General features: G+C 40.9%; 2 protein-coding genes across 4 annotated transcripts in view; one reads left to right on the top strand and one right to left on the bottom strand.

Annotated features, from left to right (window-relative positions):
- acsl6 (acyl-CoA synthetase long chain family member 6) overlaps positions 1 to 11137 on the bottom strand; it is a 35546-nt gene extending 24409 nt beyond the window's left edge. Inside the window, exons 1-2 of one of the 2 annotated variants that reach the window (XM_019364017.2) lie at positions 11090 to 11137; positions 10815 to 10905 (exon numbers count right to left, since the gene is read on the bottom strand). Coding sequence is in view for 1 of the 2 variants with exons in the window: in XM_003451385.5 (XP_003451433.2) it covers positions 9755 to 9800 (46 nt within the window). In the remaining variant the exon portion in view is untranslated. Of the gene's footprint in view, positions 1 to 9754; positions 10358 to 10814; positions 10906 to 11089 lie in introns of those variants that run through there. The other variant, XM_003451385.5, reaches the window with a different exon arrangement.
- Positions 11138 to 19670: 8533 nt separating this feature from the next.
- On the top strand, positions 19671 to 23537 carry irf1b (interferon regulatory factor 1b). Of its 2 annotated transcripts, XM_003451380.5 has the most exons (10): positions 19672 to 19824; positions 20434 to 20526; positions 21007 to 21106; positions 21205 to 21372; positions 21516 to 21556; positions 21777 to 21903; positions 22002 to 22103; positions 22234 to 22262; positions 22451 to 22574; positions 22803 to 23537. In XM_003451380.5, the coding sequence occupies exons 2-10, from the start codon at positions 20440 to 20442 to the stop codon at positions 22910 to 22912; spliced, it is 888 nt and encodes a 295-aa protein (XP_003451428.1). In that variant the 5' UTR covers positions 19672 to 19824; positions 20434 to 20439; the 3' UTR covers positions 22913 to 23537. The 2 variants fall into 2 exon arrangements, with proteins under 2 accessions (XP_013130618.1, XP_003451428.1); XM_013275164.3 differs by lacking the exon at positions 22451 to 22574 and having other exon boundaries at positions 19671 to 19824.
- Positions 23538 to 24153: the final 616 nt, after the last annotated feature.

Here is a 24153-nt window from a genome sequence, read left to right as displayed (position 1 = left end):
TTCCATTGGGTTGCTAAATTCCCATCAAAGAGATATCATCTATAGGTGTTGCACCCGATGAGTCACGCTGGCTGCAATCATTTCAAAAGGCCAATGACGGAAAACAAAACTGACAGTCAAAATGTCATTATTATGATGAAAAAGTAACACCTAATAACCGTTGTGAGTCTCCTCAACTGACAGTGTTTAAGTGTAAAATAGTCTTCTGGTGCTTAAAGATGGAGAAACAGGTGCTGCGTGTGTTAACGTAAAGAAACATGTGCACTGCTTCCTGCACTCATAAGTTTCTCTTACGAAGCTTAAATTCAAAATACACCTCATCCAGGGTCATGCATGCAGCTGTATTGCTACTAAACGTTTAAATGATATACTTTACCGTCACAAAGTCATCACAAACTCGACCTTTTTAGTCTTGCTATATATGAATACATACTCACAGATATTATTACAACCCCGTGATCACACTTTCACCCTACAGTATCATTTTTCAGTTGATACAACCGCAAAAACACACCGACACAGGGATGCTAACAGCAGTCAGTTGCTACAGTCATTTGTAAAGCCCCACTGACATATGACAGCATGTTAAGATACAGTAAGGTGGTACTCATCACTTCCTCTGCTTTAATTCAGGCCTGTTGCGCAATGTCTTCATCTCTTCTGACACTGCCATCCCAGTTTTTATTTTTTTTTTTTGGCTTGAGTCCTCTAAATTGAGTCCAGTTTCTGCTCACACAGAAACTGTCACCTGTAAGTGAGAAACCGCAGCATCCCTCTCGTGTCTGAAAACAGTACCGGCCCTGTAATAACACAGTTGTCCGTAGTTCTTCTTTTTCTGCCGCACTTCTCAAATATTTTCTCTCTTTCTGTTGGCCTTTTTTCAAATCTGTGGCGTTCCAGTAATAATGAGGGGGGAAATTAAAGCAGCTCAACTGCCGGGAAAAATTTAGCACAATAAGTAAAAGCTGCCACTTCATAATGGCTCTAAATCACACTGCACTGATTGCTCGCATTTGTGTGTTTGGGAAAGCAGTTAGATTGTCAGAGCTAATTCTATAATTAAATGTCCAGAGCCACTGAGCTGCCTGTTGTGCGCAGCTGGATTCAGTAAGACTGGATCTTAGTGAAGACAGGAAAAGTTGATCGAAAAATCAAGACAGACAGAAGATTTTAAAAGTTAAAAAGATATGAAGAGATATGGAGGTAAAATTATAAAACAAATGCTTACATGTCAAAAAGAAAGAAGGTTTTTCTTTATGTTTGGGTAAAGATTAACCATTAGGGGAAATATATTTTGGGAAATACTCCTATTTACGTCTGTGAAGGTCCTCAGTCATCCAGGTCATCGTAGTCAAAGGAATTTGCAAAGAAAAGCGTCTGGACTTCTTTGAGTTGCTTGAAGACGTTTCACCTCTCATCCGAGAAGCTTCTTCAGTTCTAAGGTCAAATGGCCGAGAGTCCCAGATTTAAACCCAGTGGGAGTATCCCCCCAAGGAGGGACAAAGGACCCCCTGGTGATCCTCTAATCACATGCGCCCAGGTGTGAAAGCGGGTGTGGTACCTAATCAGCCAGGGTTTTGGGTGAGCTCATTGTGAAACCTGGCCCCACCTTGTCATGTGAATTCCTGAGGTCAGATGGCCCCGGATGTGAGTGGGCGTTAAGGCGTCTGGGGAGGGAACTCAAAACTGGATTATAGATGGCAGACAGTTGGTGTCGTAAACCACCGACTGTTGGTGTCGTAAACCACCAACTGTTGGTGTCGTAAACCACCGATCAGCGAAACCTTCGCTGATTGTGACCTACACCCGCTTTCACACCTTGGCTCATGTGATTAGAGGATCACCAGGGGGTCCTTTGTCCCTCCTCGGGGGGATACTCCCACTGGGTTTAAATCTGGGACTCTCGGCCATTTGACCTTAGAACTGAAGAAGCTTCTCGGATGAGAGGTGAAACGTCTTCAAGCAACTCAAAGAAGTCCAGACGCTTTTCTTTGCAAATTCCTTTGACTACTCCTATTTACGTTCTTCCTAAGAACTACATGTGTACACTGACACCATTCATATCTGTTAAGCATTACTCTGAGCTTCACTGGGGGGGTGGGAAACAAACAGAAACATGCAATTTATGTCTGCCAGCACCTGTAAATCACAAAGTACAGAGGCAAACGTTTCATTATGAAACAGTCTGATCTCTTTCTTCTGTAATCTTAAATGAAGGCTGGAAGTTTTAAACTGGTCCAAATCTGGTTGAAATTTAATGGCTGTTAAACAACATCTGGGGGACTGAGATGTGTCATGTGACTGAACGCTTGTTGACAGATTTTGTAACCAAAGTCCAGAAGACCTCCGTAAACATTTACAGACCGCCAAGGCAGTAATTAGATCAAACTGCGGCTGTATCACGAATGAATTGTTTTGTGTCCTGTGACTAATGTGGTTTGGCTGCAGCGAAGAGTCGCAGTGGATTGGTGGAGCGGCGTTTCCAAAGAGAGGCAGCGGAGGGGGAACAGCATTCGACCTGCTCTAAATATAGACAGACTTCATAACCCACTGACACCACTGTGCAGCTAGCTGGAATAAAGGAGGCCGAAAAGAGAGAGTGGCTGGTTATAAAAGCATCACTGTGCAGATGTCTTCTTCTTCGGTCTCAGCTAACTGTAGGTTTCCCCAACTTTTTAAACAGTATATTTGCATAATGACTGAAACTAGCACCAGTGATGAATAATGGGCTGTGAGTTGAGTTTCTTGATCATTAATATGCAAATTGCCATGACCACTGATCAGCAATCACAGCCTTGTAAGATGGCGAAAGAAATACCCTTAGGCCTACTCTGGGATTCAGAGATGGTCTTTCCCTTTTCACGTAAAAGCGCTCCTTGACTCCCCGCTCAAACCAGCGTTTCTCCCTGTCCAGGATGTGTACATCCTCATCATTGAAAGCGTGGTCACTGGCCTGTAGGTCTAGCCTGAGACTGAAGAAGTCACCTGGATGAGTGAAGAAATGTTTCTCGCACTAAGAAAGCTAAGTCTAGATGAACAGAATCAACTTTTTGGGATCAATGATGCAGAAATACAGACGCACAGATATGCGCCGTCTCAATCTGGAGACAATAAAGAAGACTAGACAGAACTGGGAACCCTGAGGGTGGATGAATATTACTAAAAATACGACTTCATAAATCTAAAATTAACGGTCTTTATCAGATTTCTTTTTACTCTTCTACACATCAGATCTAAAAAGACTCAGGATGAGGAAAAGTCTCTCGTTACAGGCTAGTTGAAGCTTAAAGAGGTGCAGTTCCATCTTAGTCCACTTAAACTAGAAGGCGCTTAAAGATTATCAAGGTTATTTTGTCCGGTGCAGGTTTGAAAATACTGTTAATAGCAAGTCAAGCAAGGATTTGAAAACAAAGGGGGGTAGGGTACATCTGCAAATAATCCACATCTGCTTATCATTTATGGGCACCCACTGTTGGCATCTGTTTACTGAGGCCACTCATGCAGACTTTAAGCAAAGCAACGAATGCTTTAGTACACATGTTATCACGCCACGTCATCTTGTCCTGAAATAGCCCGACAGCTGCAGGTGACTCACAACCTGCCGGATATCTAATTGGCCTCAAGCAAACATGCAAACATTTAACTGACCATTGTTATTTCTTGCTTTATTATATTCTGCTCTCTTCTGTATATTCCTTTTTGACTGCCAATGAAAAAAAGTTCCAGTTTTCTCACAATATGAAAGAGACAATAAAAACAAAGTATAGCAGGACATCTTTAGAGCTGAAACCTGTCCTACAAAAACTTTATTTGTAAGTTTTCATGACAATGTCGGATAATTAAAAGTGATACCAGACTACAGAGCAACAGAAGAGGTTTGAGAGGCAGCAAGAGGTCTGACAAGTCCTTATACAATAAACTTGGGCAGCCAATCATTCAGGAGGCTCCTTCACTACATGCTGTCTTCTTCAGTTTTTATCCAGATAACAAGCAGCATCCGTCACTCAAGGTGAATTATTGGTACACTTTTCCAAATGGTGGAGGAGAAGCACTCTTATGACAGCTACAAGCTCCAGAAGCATTTAATCTCAGTAGCAAATTAAATTTTAAAATAATTTTTCGTAGTTAAGATCAGGCTGTGCACTTTGGTTTGCATGACACTTTTATATAAAGGGTCACGTCTTCACTATAGGATGTCCTGTGGTGACCTCAATGAAACACCACCAAACCACCTGCTCCCTACACACTTACACACATATAGACATACAAATAAACACATCCCCATACAAGCCTTTAAGTTCATCCCTGCTGCCTCTTACAAAGAGTGTTGCTTCAGCTGTCGTGACAGGAGAACAGCAGGTCGGCAGAGACCCCATCAGCAACAGCAGTGACCTTCAGCATCAGCATTTGAACTCAAAGGCCTCTCTGTTTAATTTGTACAATGGCAAACACATCGCACCATCAAAAACCCAAGGAAGTCATCCTCCAACTCTGTTGCATTTACAGCTCGGGCTTCCGGCTGCTTGACAAGCATTGTCATTTGAATCTTACAGTTAGCAGGTTGCAAAAACCTTCATTCTCCCGAGCCACTGCAAGGGAAGTCTGTGGACAGATGTCTGCAATAAAATGGTGATAAGGGTTTATTGCAACTGAGATGCTGTAAAGCTGTGGCTGAGCTTTCAACAGTCGTGGAGATAGCGTAGCTGTTTCTGAGTTTTATAATCAGGTTATACTGTATTACAAAAAGCTGAGCAAAGTGTCCCACTGCTGTACATGGTTGCAGAGCTTATGATATACATGTGCCTTCTATTTTCTCTGGTTTTCTCAGCATTTTGTTGATGACTTCTTGGGATTTTCCATATGAAACAGATTCAGTAACCATCAAGTGACCATAAGTCATTTTTAAAACGCAGGACTTCAGATCTGTACCAGTGATCGACCCTGCAATCTGAACTAAAGTGAGAAAGTGAGGCAAGCACCCTAATTTATCAGGTAAAACAGATTGAATAGAGAGTGTGAAAAATATGCTTGGAGGAAAAAGAAAATGAGAAGACATGAGCAGACATACACTTGGCTGCAAGCCTGACAGATGTGCACAGTCAGAGAACTGAAAGAAGATAACACTGACTGCAAAGTATCTGTTACAAAACGTCTAGTGCACATGCTGTGCATGAACAGCTGGGTTACAAAAATAAACATTTTGATTTTTCATACTCACTTGGATATACTGAAGTACACATTTTTAAGCAAAAAAAAATAAAAATAAAAAATTGAACGGAACTGCGATTCATTGATTTGAAGATGAATTACATGGAGCAAAGGGGATTCGCAACTGCAGCCTCCCTCGCATAGTTTCTTTAAAGAGTTCCTTTAAATAGGGAAGGAAAACAGAAATGCGAAGGAGTCCTGCTGCTTTATTTAACCATTTAGATTAGTGAAATTGCATGAAACGTTGGCTCCTTATCGTGCCACCTCTGCCCCAGAGGTTCCTTCCCTCCCTTCCTGTCTCAGGAAGATTCCACTTAGCAAAGATTTTGGTGCAGGGGTACAGCAATCTATGCAGTGATCAGGGGAAGTGAATGGGTCAGTCAGACTTCCTTTGACCTCTGAGGCTTAAAGTGAAGGAAACACAACCCTTTGTCCTTAAGTCCCGCCCCATCGGCCCATCTGAGGGCCATCACCAATGATTAGAGTCCAACGTGGTGAGATTACAGCCTATTAGCACAGAGACAGATGACCAGCAGTAACCTCACTACAGTATTCTATTTAAAGACATCCTGCTCAGCTTTCTCTTATTCTTCAAATTCCCCTCCTTCTCTTTGTAGCGTCACTCGCATCAGTGCACGGTATCGCTCTTCTTGCTCATGCTTTTCTTTTTTTCTTTAAAAAAAAAAAATCATCAGTGCTTAATCATCCCAGAACACCACCTACCCTTGCTTACAGTCACTCTCTTTTAGCCACTCATTCATATCTCTTTCTGCCATTCCTCCGCTTAGCCCACACCTCATGACTTAAAGCACAACTTTTTCCTGTCACCCTCAATAAGGAATACTTGCAGAGATTCTGTAATATCCGGTGCAGAAGAATGATCCCCCCCCCCTCCTGCATCTCAGTCAAGGAGGGGTAGAGCAGGTATTACTCATGCAAGAACATTTAAAGATATAAGGTGCAGAATAAATAAGTAATATGGATATACTGAACAGAAGGGACTGGAATATACAACATATACAGAATATGTTAAAAAAAAATGCAGCACTGTAATAAAAAAGAGAAATATAGAGCAAACAAAGCAGGCAGCAGATTTAAACTATAACTGCATTACCTAAGGGTTAAAGCAGATGTGGTCTAGTCAGCGGCACTTACAAAGGCGTCGGGGGAAGCCAGGCAGCCGGTGAGGTGTGATGTGTGTCTGTGTAGGTGTGTATGTGGGTGTGTGTGCAGGTGATGTGTGTCAAGGGGTACCGGGTGGATATCACATTGCTCGGTGCAAACTAGTGATTACCTTCCTGGTGCCAACAGCCAGATTAAGCTGAGGCAAGCAAGAGGAGGGAAGCGAGAAGTGTTTTGGCCTCGTTTGAGCCTGACTGGCTTCCGTATCACACCACCCTCGGCTCAACAGACGCTGCACACTCTCACCACACCCACCCACCCCTCCTCCCTGATGCTGTGTGTGTGTATCTCTTTGTGCCTCTCGCTGCCTAAACATGCAGACTCAACTTCTCCTTCAGTAAGTGGAAATGACACACACAAACACACACACACTGGCCTACACACACACGTGTATGCACCTATATGCAAAGAAACCTGTGCGTATAAACAAATCACACACACAAACATCAACTGATGCTGCTCAGTTTAATTTGACTATCAAAGTGAGAGGGAAAGCAGACTTTTAGATTTCAAGCTGGAGGGTTAGGATCATTAACAAGTCACTATGTGTGTGTGTGTGTATATATGTATATATATATATGATTTTTAAAAAATAGAGTTACACCCTTTAACTGTTCTACCAGTTCTACCAGGAAGATAGAACCCCCCCCCCAAACCAACACGTTTGCACAAGTGTTAACCACAGTGTACACACATAGTGTCTTGTTTCTACAGCTTCATTTTAGAGGCTGTGACCTCCAGGCAAAGACAACCGTCTTCACTCCTTTATAGAGAGGGTGTTCTCCTTGCACACTTACAGCTTTAGAGGAACGAGGAAACATAGGTACATTCTAAAAGATGTTCTAGCTCAATTGCTGTTATTTTGTTTTAGAACACTTTCTTACTGACCAGCATGCATAATAACTTCCTCTTAATATTGTGCATTATAAAAATTTGCTGTAGATGCTCACTAATTTTTTTTAAGTCTCTAATCAGGAAGGGAGTTGATTCGTTTAAGGCTCATGACCGACAATATCCAGTCAACCAAGATGGAGCATTTTAGAATTCGGTACAGCACTGCACCATTTAAAAAACATAAATGTATATGAGGAAGAGGGAGGCAGACAGCCGGCACAGGACTTAATGCTGAACCATCACCCATCATCCCACAATATGTGGAAGAGTGTGCACAGACTGCTGAAACAGCAAAAATCCATGCTGACATATGGCCCTGAGAACACCCAGACTGTCTAATTTTATTATTACTGTCTTCGGGGATATGTACTTAAGGTGTTGCATTTGTTTAATATATCTTCTATGCACCGCTTTAAGGTCATGCTTGTTAGCAAATTTCCAGCCACCGCTCCAAAGAAAATGACCTTTCCTGGAATTCGCCTCACTCCTAGGATTCAGTGAAAGTGGTCAGTAACAGGCAGTTATTATTGCACAGCAGGAATTACTTAACCATCAAGATTTGTCTTATAATATTGCCCAGTCATGCAGTTCTTCTTTAATTAGAGGAATTTCATTTCAGCATTTTCACAGTGCACAACTTCCTTCTTGTTTTAGTTTCTAATTTAAGAGGAAAAAAATTCTCAGTGTGAATAAAAAAAAGAGCATGATGATGTACTGGATAGTCATCCAATTACAAGTCAGCAGTCCCCTGGTGTGCACAAGGCTTGTGTTACGTTAAACAGAGGAGCTGCTCTGCTTGGATACTAAAACACCATTGGCTGTTTCTTGGCAAAGGGCGGGGAGAAACCGCCCCTATCCATTTAATTAAATATTAAGGGAGGAAAAAGAATAGGCTTACACCATGTGTAGGGCTGCACTAGCCGTTGATTAAAATGCATTATTTATTCTAAGGAGCAGCAGGGCGTCGGGATGTGGTGACAGGTGAGAGGTGCATTGAGTGCTCCCAAGGGGACCTTTCTTTTTCAAGCGAACAATTAATTTCATCTTAAATTTGGATTACAGACTCCAAGTGATTGCGTACAAAGCATATTCAAACCTGTAACTGCAACATGGAATATTAATGCGCACCAGTCAAAACGCCAGCTGTTACCACATGTTCGTCGCCGGCGATGCGACCTGTTCTTTGGAGGATTAATAATCTCCGCCTATTTGCCATTAAACCTACCGAGCTGGCACAAAATCTACCGCCACAATCCTTTAAAAACAAACAAACAAAAAAACAAACAACCTTCACTACCTGCAGTTTCTTTCATCATATGAGAATCCCTCAGTTTTTAACATCACAGCTCGAAACTGATCTTTTTGTTTAGTACTTTATTTATTTTGATATTATATATTCAGATGTCAAGCAATCGTGTCTCTGCTCAGCTCCAACACCCCTAAGAATTGATGCGTAAAACAGGGGTGGGGGTGGTGTCGGTGAAAGCGAGCACGCCGTGCTCGGTAGTTTGCCGGTAGGCCGCAGGATTTCAGCACCGCTCGCTCATGGACAGCTCCGTCCAATCAGCGGCAGCCATTCGAAGCGCGTCATCGGTCTTCATCCTTCCTCATCCCCTCTTCCTCCATCACAGAAGCATGGCGGACGACATCATGATCGAAATGCTGACTTTTAAAACCGGCTTTCTGCCCATCTGATGTGTTTGATATGAGATTATTGAAGGCGAGGTTGAAGTAGAGACGCACAGCAGACGCCAGGGTGTGAATGGCCGGTTGTTGGGAGACGTGAGCTAACAGGGGGTGGGGTGGGGGGTGTAAATGACGTGTGTCCGGGTTCCACGCACAATGTCATACGACCTTAGCGGCGGTCCAACCTTAAATGTACCCCTTTCATCTCTTCCAGCTTCCAGCCTTGTCTTTAATAGTTGGATTTAAGCACAAAGCACACACTTTTACATTAAAACCCTGATATCCGGAACAGCCGCGCGGACTCAGCCGCATGGCAACCAGTCGTCCATCCCACTCCATACCTGATTAGAGGTAGCTAATGCCCACCTGAATGCATCCCTCGATGATGTTGGCCTGTTATTCTCGGAGTTCTTGACCCGAAATCCGAGCCCTGCGCTTCCCTGGAGCTAGAGCCCGCTACGGTGAAATGCTAACGCCTGCCCCCGGGCTGACTTAACACACGTGTAGCCTGAGAAAATGAAAAAATGTCACCCGCGTCCTGCGGTGCAGGCAAAACGCCAAATGCAGCAATGGATCGCGACTAAAGCTTCTTGCAGTGTCGTCTGTGAAAACGGAAATATTCAAGCACAGCCTCAGAAAAATAAAAAAGCCGGTAATGAATGAGACACGAATGCGCCTCGGCCCACTGCGCGGCAGGTGCATCCGCTTTTTTTCTTGGCCTCCAGCCCAGCGACGCTAAATCGTTCAAATGAATCAAAATGACAAAGAGGCATTCACGACTCACCTAATATAATCCAGAGAGACCCAGAGACCAAAACGAATGCGAGCATGTCTTTCTCATTGAGTCAGCTGTCCCGGCGCAGGAGCGGTTCAGAACTGCAGCATCGACTGCAGCAAGTCGCCGACAATCTGGGAGATTAAGGAGGCAGAGAGGAGGAGGGGTGGGGGGGTTGACAGTATAACTGAGACAGACCACAGTGGGGGAGCCGGGCAGGGGATGGCGATTTCCAGCAGTGTAAATTTCGCCTGTAAAAACTGAAAATGTTGACTGAAGAAATAAACCCGGACTGCCTATAGAAGCATCCTCGCTCTTAGTGGATTTCCCACCTTCACCCAGTTGGCTGCTGCGCAATGGCAGACTCTCCTGCTGAATATGAGGGGCTTGTAGGTCGTGCGGGAAGATCCGATCGACATCAAGGTTATTGGGGATGAACTATCCGTTCTCGCTGCATGCGCATACGCATTAAGTGGTCCGCTATTTCTCTCATTTGTCGCAAAATAACCACGCAAGTGTCTAAAGCTGAATCTGCATCGTGATGCATTTCGGTCATTCACATTTTTTAGATTTCCCGATTAAATAAATTCAGCTAAAGCGTATATCTTTTTTCTCCCACTGTTTATTTATTTATTTTATATATTGATTAATTTCTAGGGGGGGTATCATTTGGTACATCACGCCATCCCTGCAGCTGAACACAGCTTTGACACAGAGTAACTTTGCATCAGGATCACGTGGTCCAAATAAGACACTCCCATTGAACTAAAGTAACCTTGAGAAAAGGCTGACAAAGAGATGATCAGACAGCGACAGAGAGAGAGAATGAACGAATCGCTATCTTAAGCATCTTCATATGTAACTACACCACAGATTATTTTTGGAGGCTCTTACTTTTATTTGACCATTTCTTTGTGTGTTTAGTTAACACTGAAACCCTCATAAGTGTCTCTGGTAACATAGTGGCCTACATGCTATTAATTCATCTTCACACATAACTCCTCAGTGAGCAGGCTGGTCACTACTGGAGTGACCAACAGGCTTATGGTGTTGCCATCATGTGACTGACCTTATTAAGTGGGTCACTCCTCTCGACCAGTAATCTGTCACTCCCAGCAGTGCCACTCACCACCTTCTCCTTTTCTCTTCCTCCTTTTAACCTGCTACGAAGAAGACACTGATGAGGCAAAGAGCAGGCGAGCCTTCAGAAGAAAAATTAGCCGGGTCCATTTATTCAAAGTGAATGAATGAACAAGCAGACCCACAAACAGAGGATGAAATCAAATTTAAGACTGTGAATGTCTTTTTAATCTCAGTGTGGTCTGTAAAAACTAATCATGTTACCTGTGGTGTATCAGCTGCAGGACACGAGGAGGGCGAATGGAGTTTTTGGTGAGGTCACTGGAATTGAGTTTATTTATTTTGCAATGGGATCAAAGTACACACATGAGGAAAAAATAAGGGAAAAAACAGTTCAGTAGCTAAAAGATATCACTGCAAAATCATCAAAAGTTAGCATATACTATTATGGAATATAATTATATTATACTTACAGAAACATGGGGTGTATGTTTTATATATTAATAAGACAAATATGTAGCCATGAAAACTGTATTTCTGTTATTTATTTTCATAAATGTCTAAAGCTTTTAATTTGAAATTTGGATAGACAGGAAACGGGAAGTGTAGAAAACAGTGGGAAAAGCATGGCTACACCTTTTAGGCAATTTATGTTAAATGCAAAACAATCCGTCAGATGAGTCCTTCAGAAAGCAATGGCTGTAAGTTCTATCAGTATTTTGTATATCTAAAAATTAATAACAGTGTGTTTTGTGACATTTTTAGCCTGTAAGCTAATGATACAAGTGTATGTTTACCCGTTGCTAGCTTGTTGTCCGTTATATTAATATCAGATTGCATATCAATAGGATACTGATTTTGTACTCTACTGTGTTATTGGATAACTATACTTATGTGCAGATTATATGATAGTCTATTAAGAGTTGTTTTATATGTCTTTCTAGTTTCACTCCAGTTCATTGATGTCAATTCACTGTGATTGCTGTGTATCATGTCATTAAAGGATTAAACACACTCACTTTCCTGACTATTGAAAAGGAGTTTGGCTGGCTGTTTATTAATGTTCATGCTCAAGGAGTTCAACACATAGAGAAAACAGTACATGGGGTGATTAGTAAGGAGTAGAGGGAATAAAAAGCCAATATAGAGAGGGGAAAGGGCTCTCTAAAGGAATAGAAATCTTTATTTTAAGATTTAAAAAATCTTTCAGCCTCTCCTTCCATTATCTAGGCATATATTTAATTTACAGCAATAAAGTTAATAACTCCCTTCATGATTCTGCTGCGCTTTTTATCATCTGTTGCTTTATCAATAAGAGCAGAGGTGAACGTGTTTCTGCTGAATGACCAGATGGGATACTTTTATGTCATGTAATCAAGTGGAATTAGTTTATGGATATTATTTCCTTTTATTGATACAACTGAGTCTGATGGGCCTGCATGCATTCTTATTATTTAGTATCTTTTATTATCATTCATCAGTCATAGTTATTATTATTAGTAGTAGTATTATACAGGTTTCCCCAAACGCCCTAGCAGAATGGCCCAGATGCAAAATGGGGCAATGATCATGGATGCTGGGATAGATAAACCAGAAATGATGTAAGTGGAGGGATAAATTAGGGGTGGCGGTGGGGCGGAGATCTTTTATGGCTCCAGAAGAAAACAAACCTTAGTACTAAGTGTAGAAACCCTTGTTGGCAACCACACACAGGTAAAATGTTTCTTGTAGTTGGTCACCAGGTTTGTACATATCTCAGGCGATATTTTGGCCCACTCCTCTTCTTTTTGGCTGCGGTCTGCAGACTTCTGCCAGGCTCACAGGTGTTAACTGGCAAACTCACGTTGAGCAGGGTGACCTTGCAGGCGCTGCTCGATTTCGCTCCATTCGAGCATAGTGTGTTACCAATGGTGTACCTGGTGACTATGGTCACAGCTGCCTTCAGATCATTAGCAAACTCCTCCCTGTAGTTTTGGACATCTTTCTTATGGTCATCCTCACCTCATGAAGCAAGACCTTGCATGGATCTGCCGACTGATAGTCATTTTATGTTTCTTCCTTTTCACAACAGGAAGCTTGGCATCAAGCTTCTTGTTGAACCCGTCATTCTGTCTCTCCATCAAGATGAAACTACTATAAAAATTAGACTGTTCTGATTTTCCTTTTTGGAAATGAGAAAACTTACAAATTCAGCAGGGATTCAAATAATGAATCCCTGCACCCGCCCCCATTGTGACTATTCAGGAGGTGTCTTTGGAACCATATTTTGATGACACACATAAATGGATGCATACAATGTAAAAACAATAATAGTCAACTGTAACGGGTAGAAAATGAGGCATAATACAGGATAAAACATGGCTTATTTCCATAGTGGTACTATATTGTTTTAGGGTTGGGAATGTTACATATTCTTTTTATCTTTTAACTAACCTTATCATTCTAACTTTCTCTATTACCGTAGTTTTTAGACTATAAAGCGCACTTAAAATCCTTTGATTTTATCAAAAATCGACAGTACACCTTATAATCCTGAGTGGCTTATGTATAAATTCTGGTTGTGCTTACTGACCTCGAACCGATTTTATGTGGTACATGGCGCTCAAAAATCTATCAAAAGTGTTTTAGTACGACTTTGGTAAGCTACGAAGCTGCACCACTTGATGGATTGTTGAACGGTTACCGTAGTCAGCTTCGTGGCGTAATCTGGGTCCAAAACTCCGTCCGCTTCAGGTTCCAAAGTCAAACGAACACTGCGGCATCACTGAGAGTTAAAAACTGTCTAAATCCTTTCATCTTTAATAAAATGATCAGCGTTGCTGCTTTACCAGGTGTAACAATTAAATTTAACATCCAGGTGTTCATGAAAACAGAATTCATTAAATTTAACAGAGTTAGAAGTTAGCAGGAAGTTCGCTCGCTAGTTTCCACCTAAACATGATATAGCATGTTCTGACTGAGAGATTTCTGAAAAAATTAAAACCTACAGCTCTGCTATCACTTTCAACATAAATGAAGACAGAAAACTAAACAGCAGTGACGTTTGTAGGGTTACTGAAGTTGGGCTAGCTGGTATATATAATGATGTGCTACGTGATCACTAGTGACACAGCTTTGTTAGCATATCATAAACACAGTGACGCTGGAGGATGAACCCTAACCCTTTTCCACTCGATAAAAGTTAACACGAGAGTTCCCGATGGTTAGGGACAAATGCAATTGCATGGCAGGATGCTGTAAACGAACCAAACTTCAGTCAGGAGAGCAACTGAGACAATCAATCCACAGTAGGAGGTTAGTCATTAATATACTGCAACAACATGGGAATAGAGCAGCTGCGAGAGAATTCAACAGAAATGAATCAATGATACGGAAATGGAGGAAGCAAGAAGAATGAGTTGAGTAAAATTGGACTTTTCTGACTGTTTTGTTTCACTTAATGCGCCTTATAATCTGGTGCGCCTTATGTATGAAAACAGACCCGTTCATCGACGGTGTGCCTTATGGTCCGAAAAAATACGGTAAGTGTCACTATATTTAAGAACACAGAACATGAGACAAAAAGTCCTTAAATTTGACAAGCTGAAAAGTTAGGAAACTGTTTGCACTTTTGCTTAAATAATGAAAGAAATGAGCCTGCTTATTTATTTTCTGCTAATGGTGGCAATCAGCTAATGAAGTATTTGGTTGGCCATTTTACTTTAAGAATGTTTCTTCTTCTTCTTTTATCCTCTTCACAGTAGCTTTAAACACTCTTGCCTACTTGAATTTTTAATATCTTAAAATGGAGTATTTACTTTTTGTGCATAACTTAACATAACCTAAAATTCTTTACAATTCAGTGGGAAGTAACAGCTTCAATTGGTAGTTTCTTTTCAGATGAATGTTAGCATAACAAAAACCATTATTCGCTTCAGTTTTATCTATATAGTGCCATATGCCCAAAACAGTCGCCTCAAGACGCTCTATGAAGAGGTAAAGATCCTAAAATATTACAGAGAAACCCCCAATAGGAAGGAAAAGCTCCCTTTAAACAGGAGAAAACCTTCAGTTTAACCGGGCTTAGTAAAGGGCAATCACTTGTCACTAAGGGTTGGGAGTGAGGGGAATAAGAAGAGAGAGCATAAACTCAACTATGGCAGCAAGAAGAGAAGAAAAGATTTAATTACATGCAGTGGTGGCATAAAAACACATGAGTAGTGAAAAGAGATGAGAGGAGAATTGCTCAGTGCATCACTGGAAGTTCCCCAGCAGTCTGAGCATTTAGCCACATAACTAATGGATAGTTCAGGGTCACCTGATTCAGCCCCAACCAGAAGCTTTAAAATAAAAGAGTTAGGTTTATTCATAAAAGCAGACAGGGTGTCTGCCTCCCAATTCTGGACTGAATTCTGGAGTTTACAGGGAGTCAATGGTAAAAAGTTAATATGGGAGACAGATGATCTCCCTTTCTGCCAGTACGCTCTGTGATTCATGCTTTGGATTAACTGAAGGCTTTCGAGGGATAATTCAGAATAGAAATAATGAATGCATGAACTAACTTGTCACCATTACTCTAAGGCAGGACATTCTAACTTTGGCAATACCATTCAGAAAGAAATAAAGAAGAAAGAAGGGAGTCCTATATATTTGTTTGCACATTGAACAACATATCGTGATCAAAATTGGCTCCAAGGTTCCTCACATTGCTGCTGGAGGCCAAGGTGATGCCATCCAGACAAAGCATCTGGGTAGAAAACACGTTTCTATGTTTTTTAGGGCTAACCTGAGCTTTATCACAATCAAGAAAACAGAATTATCAGCATTTAACGCTGCACTGGGGTCTAGCGGTACAAGCACAGACACAAGTACAATGTCAGACACCATAAGAATATTATTACCGTCCTTCACTAGTGCTGTTTCTGTGCAATAATAACCTCTAAATCTTGAGTGAAACTCTTCTAATAATCAGTTCCTCAGCAAATGATTTTGGAAACTAAAGGAAACTAAAGGTTGGAAACAATGGACAAAGAAGGGCAAGAGGTCTAGGCAGGGTGGCACATACCTCTTCGGTGAAGTACGGTGTGTGAAAATCCCCCAAATGTAAATGAAGTCAACAAAATATCAACAAAAAATTGTTTATTGTATCTCTTCTAAGAAAACAAAGGCTATAAGAGGCTTTTTGAATAAAAAACAATTAGTTTTTACCAGGGGGGGCCCTACAGCAGGGGGGTAGTTGCCCCCCTTGCCCCCCTATAGATCCACCCCTGGTTGGAAATCAGTCTGGAGTTGGCTATGATGGCTGAATTAAGTACAGAATTTTAAAGTAATGGTTTATTTACAGCCACTTTCAAAACCTGTGGTATATAACCTATGTTAGAAGATTATTACATAGATAATACACAGCAAAAAAAAGTCTAGTGGGGCTCCCTTGTCATGTTTCTGAAAATGATCAAGTTTGGATCAGCTCAACATGAGAGTGGCCTCCCAACACAAATCTTAAGAATGTTTAGTTCATGTAACTGTTGGAGGCCCTGAAAGGCAAAACTTTTGACTATTTCACAAAAAGGGAAGGACTAGAGAAAAGTCTGAACAATGAATCCAGTGTGTCGCATAAAGACAGCTTTTCTTTCTTCCTGTCATATGACTCATAGCCCTCAAATTAATTTTGAAACATTTTAGGATGACTTGATGTCAAAAATAGGAATTCCTAGGAATTTACAGAATATACAACATTTGAAGCAGTAATATTGGGGACACCTCTGTAAGTACACTGCATTGCCAACAGAGCAAAGGCTCTGAGTACTGCTTGCATCACTTCTTATTCATTGATTTATTTTTATACCTAAACTATAATTTGAAATTCCAATTCAACTGTTGAATGGCTGCAAAGTATGATGTAACCTGTTTCTTTCAAGCAGTACAGTGACTGGCCTGATGGGGGTGCTAAACTCTATAAAGCTCCACTGTGTAAAATAGATTCAGGAGGCCTGTTTGGGTGAAACTTGAGTAGATATCCAACTTGTGTGTGACTGACCCGAGGGCTGAATTTTGGGCAGATCTTGAAAAGCCAACATGCTTCCTCATGTCTGCTGGTATAAACTGATCCTCCCTTACCAAATTGTGGCAAGATTTCTTCTTCTTATTTTCTCCCCCACTTTGATTGCCTTCTATTATATGCCTATAATACTTTAATTTGCAGGTGCTTACTAAAGTACGCAGGTGTTATCCCACTAAAAAGAACTGTGATCTGCAGGTCCTTTGGAAGGTGACTATTGGGAGTATTTGACATGAAGATTACTCATGTGAGAAAAGAAGCAGAAGAAAACAATCGCCTGAGACAAAACAGTCTTCACAGTTAAATCTTTTGACTGCAGTCAAAAGACAAGCAAACTGGATTTGCCAGTGAAACAAACACAATTATAAAAGCTGAAGGTATATAAAAAAAACTTGCACCCTCAGTTTAACATTGTGGCTAAAATTGAAGGAAGGCTTTGAATAGCTCCAGTGCAGGTAAGCTGTCAAAAGGCAAGATTAGTGACTCAAGCCTTAAGTTACATTTTCTTGCTGCATGTAGGTGACCTTAATGTCTAGACTAGCCTGGGGTAAGCACAGAGTGCAATATACTTTAGAGGAATTTGGTCAGTTGGGAGTGAAATCACACTGGATGCAGTTTGAAAGAGACAGTCAAGTGTTATAATCAGTCACTGGTGTTCGCTGAAAGCCTGTTTCAGAATTAAGGTGAGGTATAGGGGCTAGGTTGATGAACCAGGTAACTGTCACGTTGTAGTTATGTATTTTCGGATATAATGGATTTTAAATAGGAACGCACACACACGCACACACACACACACACATAAATATATACGGTTAGAAAAAATGGTTCACATCAATTGCATAATACCACTGCACAATTTTAAAGAGGATCTTTAAAAACGTAACAGTTTTTTAAAAAAATTTGTTTTCAAAGGGATTCTTTTCACTAAACTATAATGATCCTGGTGCTGGTTTTGTTTCATGCCAGCTGCAGTGAATTCCTATAATTCACCCGTTTCTTTGCACACTGGCACAAAGGCTGCCAGCCTTCGATTAAAAAAAAAGAGAAGAAGAATCGGTGGGAAAAACGGGATGATTTTCCCTCTTCCAATCCAGATCTTTGTATTCGTTTGGGAAATCCCACAGACCCCCGCTACCGGTGAAAACTCCGCGGGAAAAACTCCCTGCAATTCCCTCTCGGCTACGCGCAGGCGAGCGTCACGTCAAGCATGCGCGAGCACGCGAACTCGCCACACCACGCGGGAAGCCCCTAAATGGACAGATACATTATCTGAGCCAGACTTGATGTGTGGGATTTCCCAATTTTCCTCCAAGTGAACTCACCCCGTTACATAAAAAGACCTGCGGGGTGTAATCAGGTGCAGTTACGCTATTTTTAAGCGCCGAAATTCAGGATACAGGTTATGACTAATGATCACATTTCTATTCACTCTTTGCCAAATTTCCCTCGAAGTGCACTCACACTATTATAACTACAATGCCCTTCTGCGTGTATTTTATGCAATCAAGCTAAGAGACTGAGTGTCGATATTTACGACACACAATATGAATGATCGCCATATTTCTATTCACCCCCGCAGTTTTGTGCCCAGTGTTTCATTACGTCGAATTTCACAAATGCTTGATATGATATTACTACACACACGCGCGCGCGCGCGCACACATGCAGGATGTCTGGAAAAAAACGCTCCGCGGGTCCTGTATTTGCGGATAAACAGCTGCTGCTGCTTCCGCATCGTCCGATGCTACTCTCTTTTCCCGCTGTCAAGACAGTACAAGAGTTCACTCAGCATGACCCATATCCATGCACCCAGCAAGCCGGTATCACACTGCCCCCAGCGGCCATTGAAAATTACTACACCATTTCTTGTAAATGCCTGACTTCTCAGGCAGATCGCTGTTTATACTAAAGGGTTGGTCCCATGCACATGTTTGTCATGCCAGACTGTGGGGGAAGACTTTTGGCTTGTGGAAGACGAAAGCGTGCGCGTGTGCTTTGGAAATGAATGCACGCGCTCTCAGACCTGTTATAAGAGGCCTTTCAGTCAATTCAATAATAAACCTTCAAATGGTATTTTTCTTTTAGTTATAACAGGGTGGTAATGCGCAAATATGCAGATATGACATGTTAACTTTGCACAACCTCCAAAGCAACGTTATTATAAGAATGTGATATTATGATCAGTATAACCGTAATGCGGTGCATAACAGGACGCGATAGTATAACAAGTCGGCTGTTACGGTTTAATGTCAAATCTTAATGTGAGTAAAATATAATTTGCCATTTGCAAATATTTGCACTTTTTGCACAAAGCACTATCTGTAAGGTGAATTGCTTAAAAAGGAGGGAGTGGGGAAACAAACTCGAGTGACACATGAGTTGGGTCATTTAGTTTGATGATCTAGTCTACGTGCAGCAATCAACTGTATTCCACGCGTGTTGTTTTTAACTTCCTTCTAGCTCTCAACAGCGTGATTTCTCGGAAACGGTTCTTTTGCTGAAGCAGAGGATCACAGCGCATGCTCCAAACACACTGTAAAAAATGTCAGTCCTATTATAAGAGGACTTTCAGTCAATTCAATAAAAAAAACCTTCAAATGGTATTTTTTTTAGTTACAACAGGGTGGTAATGCGCAAATATGCAGATATGACATTAATAAAGTAGCTACTGTAAGAAACTACGAGATTATCGTCAAATAACCAATACATTTTCAAAGGCTTGATAAACACACCTCTCACTTCTTTTGTCTTCTGAGGACATTTTTTATAGCACCAAGCCTCCTGCCGGGGAATACCCGCTACTGAGCTTACAGTATATAAGTGTGCAGAGAAAGCTGTCAGTACTCACTTGTACTCAGAAAACGTTTGCAAGTGGAACACTTAAAGACGAGACGAAGCTTTTCTTAAATCAACGGGATTATTGTTGCATTCTTTTCCTCCTGGAATCAAAGCAAATTAATCTGTAAGTATAGTGATATCAATTTAACATCGCTGCTGTATTTTTTAAAGGCTAAATGATGCTATTGGGATGATTTCTTTTTAAAATAGTATCTATTATTACTGTGGGAGTCTTTCTCTCACGCTGTGTGTTTGCATCTATTTGCATGTTATTTAATTCAATGCTCACTTTCAAAGGTTTTTTATGCACATTTCAAACTCGAATTTTTAATTCTGTGACATTTTTGCTCAGCCTATGTTGAGTTGCGCTCTTTTGCTCTAAGGAATTAAGAAACTTTTTTTTAGGTGGGGAATATTCGCTTACCATTTCAGATTTTTAAACTTTTGCGCTCCAGGATTAATAAAATCACTGCATAACTGCACGAGTTATTTTCAGTTATTTTTTTACTTTTTGTTCCTTCCAACCGTTCTAAACTAAAGTTGACTGCTACACGTAAACGCCTCCCTGTGCGCGCTGATTGCCCTGGCCATGAACTCTTATGTCCCGCGCAGCCAAGAAGCAGTAGTAAATCTAAGCCGGGGCTGAGATGCGAGAGTTTATTTCCTCTTACCGCTGTGCTTCACACGCTGCATTACAGCATTTCTCTAAACACTTTCTTCTGGATTTTTTTAGGCAAACATGCCAGTGTCAAGAATGAGGATGAGGCCATGGCTGGAGAAGATGATCGACTCCAATACAATTTGGGGCCTGGCTTGGATTGACAAGGTGAGAAGCTTTCTTATCCTATTATAATACGCTGAACTGGTTCATGTAAATAGGAACTGCCTGCAAATAAGTAATGACAATTCAGAGTACAGGAATAGATATTTGGAAATCTATTTGTTGTAAGATTGACACATCTCCCCATGAGACAGGGAAGTTATTTCTGCAAAGCTGCACATGTTTTTTTTGACACTGAGTTGTCCCCTTGCTGTGCATACAGTATTTGCGTGTTACAAACATTGACCTGGTTTGAAGCACTAGCTTGGGCTGGGTCTTAGTATTGCAGTGTTACTTTGAGGCGTACTATAGTTAAAGCCACTTTGCAGCTATGCCTGTGGCACTTCAAACTGGTGAAAATAACCACGATGAGGTAGCTGAACGGAAGCTTGGTTTCTGCTTGGGAGATAACACATTGCATTCTCTCAGTAAGCGCAATTACCCACAATCCAACTTAATATATATTGATTTTTTTATATTTCTTAGGAGAAAACAATGTTTTCCATCCCCTGGAAGCATGCAGCTCGACATGGCTGGGAGGTGGACAAAGACGCATGTCTGTTCAAAGAGTGGGCCAAACACACAGGTGAGCAAACTTGAATAAGCCTGCCACCTGTTCAGAACAATTCTTCTTTACAGGCTGACAAAGTGTACTAAACTATCATGTGCCAATGCATTTTACAGGGAAATATGTGGAGGGCCAAGTTTGTGACCCCAAGACATGGAAAGCCAACTTTCGCTGTGCAATGAACTCACTGCCTGACATCGAGGAGGTGAAAGACAAAAGTATTAACAAAGGCCACCAAGCTATGCGTGTCTTCAGGATGCTGCCTGCTAGTCAAAAATCTAAAGGTGAGAAAACTGACAGGAAATGAACGTTTGTTGGGTTTTCTTTGCAAATTAACATTGGCGCTCAGTATCTTCAATTCATGTGCTCTAAAGTCTCAGTGGTGAAGAAAGTAAGTGACCATAATGTTTTTCTTTCCTCTGCACAGATAAACGGACTAAATCAAGGGAGTCAAAGGGAAGGAAGAAGGTAAATGCTATCACTGTTACTATAGCTCTAGTGACACTTGTTTTTAAATAGCATACTCAAAATATTCCTCATTTACACTGATCCAGATACTGAATGTATAGCTTTCTAAAATAATTCTACTTTGTAGCTGTGCAGGAAACAGACATACACATATGGATTTGAATGTCTCGATTTTCATTTCAAACATCCCACTTAATTTCTCTTTGATTTGTTCTTGCAGAGTTCAGTGGTTAAGATGGAAGAGAGGGAAGACAGCTACAGTGACACTCAGTCTCCCATCCCTGCACTGATGCCAGAAAGCACACAAGAAAACAGAGTTGACAGCACAGTGCAGACAGACCAGCCAGGTGAGCAAGTTTGAAAAATCTGTACTGAAAATGATAAACATTGCATTTGAATCTAAAAGTCCAAGTGTACTCAATGTGTTTGTTTGCCATTTTTGCAGATTTCTTCTTTCCATCTGACGTTCCTGAATGGTCTTCAACAGTCGAGATTGGCCCTGACTCCTTCGTCAACAGATTTCAGGTTTCACCTGATCACAGCTCCGGTAAGATGACAACACATAGCTCATACTTGCTAGACTTTGGCTTAGCTTGGAATAATTAAACTTACATAGAAACTTAAATACTCATGTGTCTTTCTGTTTCTCTCCCCTTCTCATTGCTGTGATCGTGCAGACTACGACTATCCAGAAGATATTATTGAGGTAAGCATAAGCTACAGGTCTTACCCTAGCTAGAAAGTAATATTTCATTGACAGGAATACCCATGTTTGTCTTATTCTGCTTGGTTTGGCTCATGCAATAATACCCAAAACACTAATAAGCATGTTTTGTGTTGGAAAAACTAGTTGGGCCAAATATAGCCATACTCAATCCAGTGTTACTCTTTCAGATTTGCAGAAAACTGGAGAAAGAAACTTCACACTGGATGACAACAAGCAGTTTAGACGACAGGGGGTTCCTGAGCAATGAACCATGCACCAGTCCAGGGAGCCAGTGGAGTGAGTCTTCATCAGGTAAATGTTGCTAGTTGGAGGCTGTCATGTAGCTGCTGCTTAAACACCACAGTCCATGCCAGCAATTTAAGAATTCAGTAGAATTTAGTCAACATCAATAAATATGTATAGATTTTGTTGTAGATTACATTAGCAATCAGAATAGTGCTATCAGTTTTAAGTCACATTACTCCAAAATATATTCTTTGTTGGCTTAACTGACCTTGGATTTCGCTCTTTGTTTTGCAGTCGACGAAGTAGACGACACACGGCCACAGTACACAACTCTTGCAGACATCCCAAATTCCACAGATGAATTCTGGAACAGCTTTTGCCAACAGATTCCACTTTTGCTTTAAAAAAGTAAAGGACATGACAGGACAATTCTTTTACACTGGACTTTTAAGCTCCTGAAATCTTCTCCCATCAGAGCCTTCCTCCCAGCTAAGTCACCCCTTGGCTAGGACAGCATCCCAACATCCGGACTTCTACTGTGTGTTTGATGTTTGGAAGCAGTTTGCAGAGCTACCCTCATCTCTCTCATCCCATATGTGAAGTTGTGAACAGAAGTTATAAAGTGCACTGCTGTGTAAAAGGAATTCACATGCTCAACATTGTTTATAGTTTTGGCTGGTTCAAGGCACCACGCTGCACATGTTTTCTCTGTTAAGCTCAGGCATGGTAATTCCATTATCTTAAACAACCTCTGACAATTACATGGTAGTTGTCATTAACCTCATCTTGCAGATATGCTCGCACTCAGTGCTTGTGAAAGATAGTTAATGTATAGTGTAAAAAAAAAAAATCACATATTTTTTTCTGTTTTTCCGTTATATCTACCAGTGAATTATAGTTTAAGTGACCAAAAACTGCATCTTTACATCTTGTCGACAAACATCCCAACAACAGGTGAAAGCTTTTCTATATTGTAAATAGTTTGTTGTGAGTGTGTTTTTTAATAAAACAAACAAAATATGAAACATATAAAAGAATTTTTGTTCTTTATTTCTAAACCAAGTGGTTTTAAATGGTGTCCTGTAATGAAACTGATCATTTGTGGGCCTTTTTCTGCGTAAAAAACCTATCTATTTGTAACGTCTCTTTGAGCAAATTAATAAACCTAAATTAGAACTACCAAACATAAACTCTTTATAACACAAAATATTATGAAAAATTCTAATCACGTTGGTCTGAATGATCACAGCATGCAGTTAATGATGTATTTCTTCATTTTAAATCATTGAGTCTTAAGAGCAGAAAAAAGTTGTGGTATGTGGTACTGTGAATAGTTGCATCAGTTTTTTTTTCTTCCTCATCTCGGGTTCCCCCGATAATCCCCAAACAGTTTGAGGAAATAGTGTCATTGCAAAATATACTGACATGCACGCTATACATACTTTAAACTGGCTCGCCGACAAGGAACTGTTACTGCAGGAGACCCCACAGATGGGATTCTTTACATTTATCTCATGCATGTTTTCAGGTTAGTCCAGACTGTTGAAGTAGACTTGTCAAACATCTTTAGAGATAAAAACGAGATAATAGCCATACTTTTGTTTGGGACCTGAAAAGCCTTGCTTTACAGTAAGTCATGTGACTT

Source organism: Oreochromis niloticus, linkage group LG10 (genome assembly GCF_001858045.2).
Source record: "Oreochromis niloticus isolate F11D_XX linkage group LG10, O_niloticus_UMD_NMBU, whole genome shotgun sequence".
Classification (NCBI taxonomy): domain Eukaryota; kingdom Metazoa; phylum Chordata; class Actinopteri; order Cichliformes; family Cichlidae; genus Oreochromis; species Oreochromis niloticus.
Note: the sequence above shows the minus strand (reverse complement) of the source record. Positions and strands in the feature narration are given on the sequence as shown.

What these genes read in the sequence shown, in the direction of transcription:
- irf1b (XM_003451380.5), top strand. Translation starts at nt 20,440, where the DNA reads ATGCCAGTGTCAAGAATGAGGATGAGGCCATGGCTGGAGAAGATGATC. An exon ending in TGCTAGTCAAAAATCTAAAG is followed by an intron (nt 21,373 to 21,515) that starts GTGAGAAAACTG and finishes TCCTCTGCACAG; the next exon opens with ATAAACGGACTAAATCAAGG. An exon ending in GTGGAGTGAGTCTTCATCAG is followed by an intron (nt 22,575 to 22,802) that starts GTAAATGTTGCT and finishes TTTGTTTTGCAG; the next exon opens with TCGACGAAGTAGACGACACA.